The 8,457-nt window shown below is 54.6% G+C and overlaps 1 protein-coding gene across 10 annotated transcripts in view; it reads right to left on the bottom strand.

Moving 5' to 3' along the window:
• Nucleotides 1-2,936: 2,936 nt before the first annotated feature.
• Nucleotides 2,937-8,457, bottom strand: part of DGKZ (diacylglycerol kinase zeta) — a 60,887-nt gene continuing 55,366 nt past the window's right edge. For all 10 annotated transcript variants that reach the window (XM_005480044.4, XM_014266613.3, XM_074543052.1 and 7 more), the window contains 3 exons: nucleotides 8,049-8,085; nucleotides 7,668-7,767; nucleotides 2,937-5,295 (listed from right to left, as the gene is read on the bottom strand). In XM_005480044.4, coding sequence (XP_005480101.1) covers nucleotides 5,179-5,295; nucleotides 7,668-7,767; nucleotides 8,049-8,085 — 254 coding nt within the window. In that variant the 3' untranslated portion in view covers nucleotides 2,937-5,178. The remainder of the gene's footprint in view (nucleotides 5,296-7,667; nucleotides 7,768-8,048; nucleotides 8,086-8,457) is intronic.

The following is an 8,457-nucleotide window of genomic DNA, read 5'->3' as shown; positions in this document are numbered from 1 at the left end:
CTCCCCTGGGGGCTGCTGCTCTGAGTTCCGATGGAAGCTGGCCCCGGGGACATCCCCGCACCTCGGGGGAGTAAAGGGAACCACCCTGTGTCTCTACCAGCGCCGTGGATGCCTCCTCCATTCAGGCCACTGGCATCAATGGACAGACTTTTTGTAATCTCTGCCCTTTTCACCCTTCTCTGCTTGCTCTGCCCCTCGTGGGAAGTTGCCAGAAAAAGGGTACATCACTTACATACTGTCCCAAGCATCTCCCCAGTTCCGTCCCTTGTGACCCACCTGCCTGTCCCCAGCTCAGACATGCTGCAGCCCTTGGACCAAGCAGTGGTATCTGACTGCTGGTGGGGGATGAAAAGGACTGTGCAGATGTGACCGCTCCTTTCCCCACCCACCACCTTTTCTTGGGAGGTGAGCAAGACAGCAGCAAAGCCAATTCCTTTTTGGAGTTAGAAGCCAGAAAGGAGAGTGTCATTCAAGAAAAATGGGGCTCTGGTAGGGAATGGAGTAATTTCTCCACCTCTTATCCTGGAAGAAGTCTGCTGAGAACAGGGCTGCCACAGGTGGGGTTGCAGGGCGGGGCTGTTTTTTATGAGCTGCTTCGAAACCAGGAATCACTTTCCAAGAGACTGCCAGCAGTTTCCTAAACATCTGCAGAGGTTTTGAGGAGAGCTGGTAAATGTGGGAACATGTAATCTCCCGTTCCTGCTGCACACACAGCAACAGGTACTGCTCTGTGTAGTGAGGGATCTGGAGACGCCAGGCTGTAGGTTTGAGCCCAGGATGCAGAAATAGATCCTGATAGCTGGGCAGGTACTATAGCCAGTAACCTCCCACCACTGCTAGGCCTTTAAACTCAACCTGAAGAAAGCTGCTGAGACAAACTTCAGTGTACAAAAGAACCCAGGTGTACATCAGGTTTGCACGTCTGAACCAGGAGACTGCAATGGGCAAAGCAAGACCTAAAGAAATGTAAATGTTAAAGAACTAGGTGCGGCGCAAGCACTGCTGCTTCTCTTCAGTTGTTTCTGGCCAGGAGCTGAAGATCTCGCTGGAGTCCCCAGGGCACAGCAGCATAAGGTACAGTGAAGCCCTGTGTGGATTTTCACTCGTTCCAGGGGACCAGAAGACAAGTGCTAGCTATGTGAGAGAGCAGAGATGCATTGGTGCACATCATTCAGCAGTGGCTGTGCTTGGTCCCTTTGGGCTCCTTCCTCAGCTCAAATTAGCAGCAAAAGGCCTTGACTGCAGCAAAGAGGCCTCATACTGAGGAAAGGAGGAAAAAAGAGGGAGTGTGACCAACCCAGGTGCATTTCCCTGCAATTGGTTAACTTGAGCTTTTTAACTTGAGCCCTTAAAATGTCACAGTCTAATTCATTGCATATCAGCTCTGCATTTTCCATGTCTGGTCAAAGCCTGGTCCTTCGGGAACTGGTAGTGGATGTTGCTGCAGTATCAGTGCAGGGATGCAGCCATGCATGGGAGAGGAACGATCTTTTCCTTGTTGAGGTGTATGCTAGGTAATCATCAACAGGGCCCACAGCCGTCACCCTAGGTCTGCTTAGCTGGGGCTGGGCTTGCATTGCTTTCTCCAGCCTGCACACATGCCTACACCCCAGGTGTGCTTCCATCCCACAGGAGGGCAGACAGACCTCTGAAGCCCCAGCACCTGACTGAAAAGGAGAAAGAGGAGATGTTGACACCCTTTGGAGAGAAGGGCAGGACTCTGCCCCAAATGTACACTGCCCCTCTTCCAACACTCCTCATCACAGTGATAGCATAGCAGGACTGCTTTTCTTCCCCACGGTATATTTGACACTGGGGCGGCTGGAAGACTCCAATCACCATGGTTACTGACAGCCTCCCTGCTGAGATGTGGGCCAATTGCCAGCATGCTGGGGTCTGGGCACTGAAGCAGAGCGGGCCCACTCCTCCCAGTTCCACGTACACCTGGTCCCTGGGGAGGCCAGGACAATTTGGTGTGCCTTACACCTGCTACTGATCCTCACTATTAGCTCTGGGCAGGAGCTGAAGTTTGAAGACCATGAAAGAGAGGCACAGTGGGGGTGGAAGGCACAATGCAGGCAGGGAAGGCGGCTGCTTCTCCGGGCAGAGAGGGGCTGGCAGGAGCACTAGGCAGGCTGCCAAACTGCCCCGAGAAATATAGGTCTGAGTATAGTTCCTCATCACCCACTGGCTCCATCACCAGCACACCACTGGCCACTCAAATTACCTCCTTTTCCAAGGAAAACTCCACAGGATAGAAGTGCGTCGGCCACAGTCATCCTTATGAGTCTGAGTCTGGAAGCAGAAGTGTCCCTAATCCTCTGCTTTTGTAACCAGAGAGCAGTCCTTCCAGCAGAGTGGCAGAGATAATCCCTGCTCTCACTGCTCAGCACTGGAGGCAAAAGCACAAGACTCCCTGCTGGAGCTGGAAATGAATAGGAAGAGCCCCTGGCAGGCTCATCTCCCGCAGAGCAGCGTGGCTGGGGACAGCTCACCACAAAAAAAGGCCAGCAAACATTTTGAAACTGGAGGCTGGATGGTGCTGCAGTATCCACTGACAGCTGTGGCAGCTGCTGGGGCTGCTGCCTTTGCCCCAAGGAGCAATAGCAGGCTGCTGACTCACACTTCCAAGGCCTTCGGGATCACTTGGGAAGGCAGCGCACTTTCTACTTTTCCCACATTATACTGAGCGTTGATGTATGATGCAGAATGGAGGAGAAGGTCCCTCAGGACAAAGAGCCTGTGTCTAGCAACAGTCCCAGAAGGATGCTGTGCTAGGAAGTGAGCAAGGACACGGGCCAGCAGGGAAGTCCCAAAAGTACCCCCAAGTTTGGACAGGGGCAGAGGCCTTGGGATCCAACCTTGTCTGTGCCATGCAGGGCATCCGTTGTGCAGTGCCTGCTGCAACCTTGCAGATGCAGCAAGGAGACAGGAACTAAAACATCAATCTCTTTATTACAATGGCAAGAAACAACAACATCCAAACAGTCGAAGTTGAAAAGCAATAGGAATACAGGCTCATGCCAGGCCCTGGGCCAGCTGGAGCCAGCACCCTCACATAATTACAAAAATACAATCCTACAACAGTGTCTAAGAAACACAGACCCAGGTATTGCACAGAACCCCTGCCCTTAGGGAGCAGGGAAACCAACACCCCCTCCTTCTTCACCAAAATATAAGCAGGCTTGGAATTGCACAGCAACTCAGCTCACAGGTGCATGGAGGGGCTAGGCAGGGAGGGGGACAGTGTGTCTCTCAACTACCTGTACAAAAAACTATAAAGGAGAAAGGGAAAAGCTGAGGCTTAAATGCCTCTGGGCCAAGTTGGGCATCCTGTGGTGTGGACCTCTGAGAAGTGACAGTGCCTTGTCTATTAGTGGCCTGCCAGCAGTGCTGCTGAGAACTCCAGGCACTTCTGGAGTGTCCCAGTTGTCAATGCATTAGTACACTATCATTATTATTTGCCAACACTGACACTGGCCCCTGGGCACCCTGCACTGCCCTGTGCCTCTGCTCCCCAGTACAGCATCCCCATCCTTCAAGGAAACCCTGCCCCCGGACAAAAAGTCGGAAGGGTATTCTGGTTCCCTACAGTGTCCTCATACCCTTTTCTTGGTACTTGGAGGGAGTCAAACAGTGCCACCCAGCATGACCCAGTGGGCACAGCTGCATGTCAGTGCAGAGGGACTGCACAGACCTCACATGGCAGCAGCAGTATCCTCTCCTAGAGCAAAGATGTGAACAGCAACTCCCTTCAAAACCACTGCCCACCCAAAAGTGCCAAGCAGGTCTGCTAGGCTCAGAGCCATCAGCTTTCCTCCTCTGTGGGCACCTCCTGGTCTCAGAGACTCAGTTCTGCAAAAGCCTTGCTTAAGGCCTGGCTTGATGTCTTGGCATCAAGTGCTCACAGCATCAACAGGGGAGATGGATTGTGGTGCCTCATGCCCCATGGCAGGCGATTTGTGAAACTCCATCCCACTGTAGGCATGACTCAGGGCTAGGAGCCCTGATGGTTCCTGGGAATCCAAATCCTTCTTTCTACTAAAACTGGAGAGGGCGGGTTCATGGTCTACCCAGGTGGGTTGGTCAGCTCCCTGCAAAGCCCTGTGCCTAGTCTGGGGAATAGCAGGAGTCAGCCTAAGAGGATGCATGTTGCCAGGTTGGGGGGAAGGAGGGGATCCCTGAGAGCAGCACTGACCCCAGCACTGCCCATCCAGCCTCGTGCAAAGTCTAGCATTGAGGGGGAAACCCAAGCAAGGAGGGCAGCTGAATCTAACTCAGCACTTGGGAAATACAACAGACATCACAGCTGCCACTGCACCAGCTGAGTGCAGCTCTCCACCATCCTGCAGCTGGCTCACAAAGAGATGCTCAGCAGAGTGGGTGTGCAAACTGTTCCACCCAGCCCCGTGGAGAGAAGCGTGGTGAGAGGGTTTGGTAGCCTTCCTCCATGCCATCCCAGCCCTGAGTCAGACTGCTGACTGAGAACTAAAGGTCCATCAGGAGAGCACCTGCTGCTCTACTTCCAGCTGCACCAGACCCAGATACTCTGAGGAAAGTCTGGATGCACAAGTGACTTCCCTCCTGCTGCAGAAGGCTCTGGGTAGGGCAACACAGAGACCTGGTGCAGCCCCAGGAGGGAGAAGAAAGCAGGGCCAGTAAGTTGTGGTGCTTCCTTTGGGGCAGTCTGTGGCTCACAGCCTCTGCAGCCTGTGCCTCCCACAGCTGTGCCAGACAGGAGAGGAGGAACAGGACACAAACCTAGCCAAGCACCTAAAAGAGGGGCACTGCCAGCAGAGAGAAGGACTGAGCAATGATATCCCATAAGGATTATAGGTAGGAGCCTGTGGAGGGGGCACTGGAATTACTCCCATGAACAAGGGTGACTGGAGGCTTCAGCCTGGCCTGCTCCAACATGGCTGGAGGATAGAGCCCACCTAGGGCAGGGAATGTGATGAATGAGAGGTGAAGGGCACACACAAAGAATCAGGATTCAAGTCTGAAATATCCATTGTCCTCATAAACAGAGTTCCAGCCCACCTGGGGCAGAGCTCTTCTGTGTCCATCTCCAGGGAGCAGGCTGGCATCTGGGGAGGGTTGGGCCAGATACATCTCTGCAGTTGGCATTGTACTCTTCTCATCCTGAAAGAGCTGGCTCGGGCTAAGGCACGCCAAGCACTACACAGCTGTCTCCTGGTCCTCCCGCTGGATCATCTGGTAGTGCTGTCGGTTCTCGAGGTAGGCAGCTAAGTCGGGGTCGTTGGCCTTCTCAGCACGGTGCTTCGGGGTGTCTCCCTGCGCAGGGGAGGCGACAAGTCAAGAGCGCCGAAAGCTGCCTAAAGGCTGCTTTGGCACCCAAGGGCGTCCCCATTCCCCCTGTGGCTGGGTCCAGCAGAGCCTGCAGCCAAACCCCAAGTCAGGTGGCAGCCAAATGTCCATGTACTCACCATGGGAGCAAAGTGTGCTCCTGAGGAGCATGACTACTGCAGGCCTGGGAGCTGTCCCCTGAAGGGCCATCAGCTCCAGGCCTGGGCTAGGACACGACTGACCCTGGGCAACACAAGTCACCCAAGAAGAGATAAAGGCTAGTCCCCCTGACCGGCTCTTCCCCTGTGCTGGGGAGGCAGGCGGGAAAGGGTGAGGAATGAGGGGTATGTCTGGGGAATGCCCAAGCATACCAACCCCCCTTCCCTCTCACAGCCTGGCTAGCGTGCTCCAGCTCCCGAAGGAGGATCACATTTCACCCGCTTATTGCAGCCATCTGGATTGTGTCCACTAATGAACTCCCGCACTCCATAAAAAGCAAATCTGTTAACAACTCCCAGCTCTGTCTTCTCTCCCACTTCCCTCCCCCTGCTCCTTGCTCCACCTCTCCAAGTGCCCAGGCTCTGCTGTGCCACTGAGAAAGGCCACAGAAACCTGGCACTCTGCCGCTGCCATTGAAAACCAGCCCTGGAAGGGATACCCATCCTGCCCAGCTCATCCCCTGGTGCACAGCAGGGCACAGACAGCTGCAGCAGTGTGCCAGGGCCTCTGAGCAGCCCCCAGCTATATTTCTCCATCAGGAACAATGGTCAGACATGCAGAGTCCTCCGCTGGGCCTGGATGTGGCTGTGCACAAAAGCCCATCCATCCATGTGTGGCTGCAGAGAGGTATCATGCAGCAAGAAATATTCTTGGGATGTGCACCCCAAGACTGGGCACACCCCGTGGTCCTGCACACAACCTCCAGCAGCCACACCATCAGGGGATGGAGATCACTCAGTGCTTTGGTGCAGGCTCTCCTTGATGGCCCCCTCCCCACATCCCCTGAATGCAATCACTCATTTAACAGAGGACGAATTAAGCTTCTTTCCTGTTCCCCTGCAGAAGCCCCTCTGCATCACTGCCTGCCTGCAGCCTGAAACCGGAGCTGCCAGGGCCTCCCTGCCCGGCTGGGCTGAGGCACTCCAACTGATAAGGCTCAGCCTCCCTCACCACTGCAGAGCAGGATCAGTCTGCTCCAAAGCCTTGCTACAGGTCTGCTGCTAGGGTTTCTAATGAGGTGGATCCTGCCTGTGCAGGCAGGCTGTGACCCTGAGCCCCTGAGAGGTCAGTGCAGCAGCACAGCGGGGTCCCCAGGCAGCCACAAACCCGACATGCGACATGCTTTTGCACAGGCACGTGCAAACCCATTCCCTGGGGCAGCCGCATGCCTGAGCAAGGCTCCCTTTTGAGCTGGCAGGCTGGGGGCTGTTCCTCTCCTTCAGGAAAATGATGAGGCTGGGAACAGAGAGGGGCCATGCACCCCAAACTGCCCTCTCCTCTTGTCTCTGCCAGCTGAGTCTCCATTTAGGCCAGTCCCACTCTGGGCACTGTGCAAGGCCTAAGCCTTAGACAGGACCAAGGAAGAGAGATGGGGAGCCAGAGTATCTGTACTGCATTCTCCTGGCAGCTGGCAAACAGGAATGTGCATTGTCTAAATCAAACCCCAAGCTTCACCACCACCAGCACCCCTCAACTGGGCTCCTAATGGGTGTCCCAGACCCACAGATTGCACCTTCTTGGCTTGTTCTACATCACCTCTGCTACAGCCTATCACTACAAGCCTCCACCAGAGAGATCTGACCACATCCTCTCTGCCGTATGCCAGCCCTGGGAATCTCCTGTACCAAAATATGGCCCCAAGCCCTCCCCTTTTGCATCTCTTCTGCCAGGGCTGGCACAATTCCCTGACACTAAGGCACAGCTCAATTAACTCAGCATGTGAGGGAAAGTGCTGCAACTGCTTGCTCCTGCTCCCCACAGGCTGGCTTCACCCACCAAGAGGAGCTCCCAGATCCCCCATCATGACTGCCGGTGGGGGAGAGCATTGGAGTCCTGCAGCTGGGAGGGAGAATGTCCTTGCTCTAACCCCTGAGGGTGGGAAGGGGGAGTCGAGGATGAGACATTCCAGCCCCTTGCTGCTAATTTAATAAAACAACAGGGAGAGAAGCACTAGGAGAAGAGGAATTTAACCCCTCTGTAGCTGGGCTCTACTGGACAAGCATAGGTACTCCATGTCAGCTCCTCTCTGACTGGCAAACACCTCACCCAAATCACCCCTGCTCTGCTCCCCTGCTGGTTCTGCTCCTTGCCAGCCCTCTGGTCACCCTAGAAAGCCCCACTGCCACCGTTCCCATTGTCACCTGCAGGTCTGTCTTCATGAGCGAGGCCCCAGCCTCCACGATGTAGTGGCAGATAGTGCGCTGGCGTAAGGCTGCAGCCTGGTGCAAGCTGGTTTCACCGCTGAGAAGGAGAAAGCAGGAGATGTGAGATGTCCCCCTGAACAGGGACAATCAGCACATGCAGGTGGCAGCAAGGGACAGAGCAATTCAGCGGCAGCAGCAGCTGATGGTAAGTTGTGTGTTTGTCCAGGCAGAGGAGGGGCTGCTACTCAGGGGCAGTCTGTCCAAAATGGACTGGCAATCATGGCTGGCAATTAGAACAAGGGCAGCTGAAGTGCCCCTATAACTGGACACTTCACAGAGGGTCTGGCCAACAAGTAATGCAAGCCAGCAGCGACTTACTTCTCCTCCTCTGTGGCATCAAGGATCTCTGAAGGAGCTGTGGAAAGAAAGAGTGCAGGTGAGTGAGACCTGGCTCTGGGGCAGAGACAGACCTGGCAGAGACAGACCTGCCCACTCCCTGGTCACAGTCTGCATCATTCCATAGGGGCTGCTATTTTCATGCTGCCTGCAAAAGTCTTAGCTTCAAAGAACTCAGATCAGCAATGGCATTTGAGCCCAGCTGATCCCAGGAAAGAAGAAGTGGTTGTGGACTCACTACAGAGAAATATCTAAATAAAAGTAAAGCTGTCTGTATTTCAGTGGGAACTGCCAAAAACAACTGGTCAGCTGCCCTGAAGGCAGAAGCAAGACACTGAGAAATGTTTCCCAGAGACATGCTGATCCCTGCCAGGATGCAGCAATAGCCATA

The sequence above is a fragment of the Zonotrichia albicollis genome, chromosome 6 (genome assembly GCF_047830755.1).
Source record: "Zonotrichia albicollis isolate bZonAlb1 chromosome 6, bZonAlb1.hap1, whole genome shotgun sequence".
NCBI lineage: Eukaryota > Metazoa > Chordata > Aves > Passeriformes > Passerellidae > Zonotrichia > Zonotrichia albicollis.
This window is presented reverse-complemented; position numbering and strand designations above follow the sequence as displayed.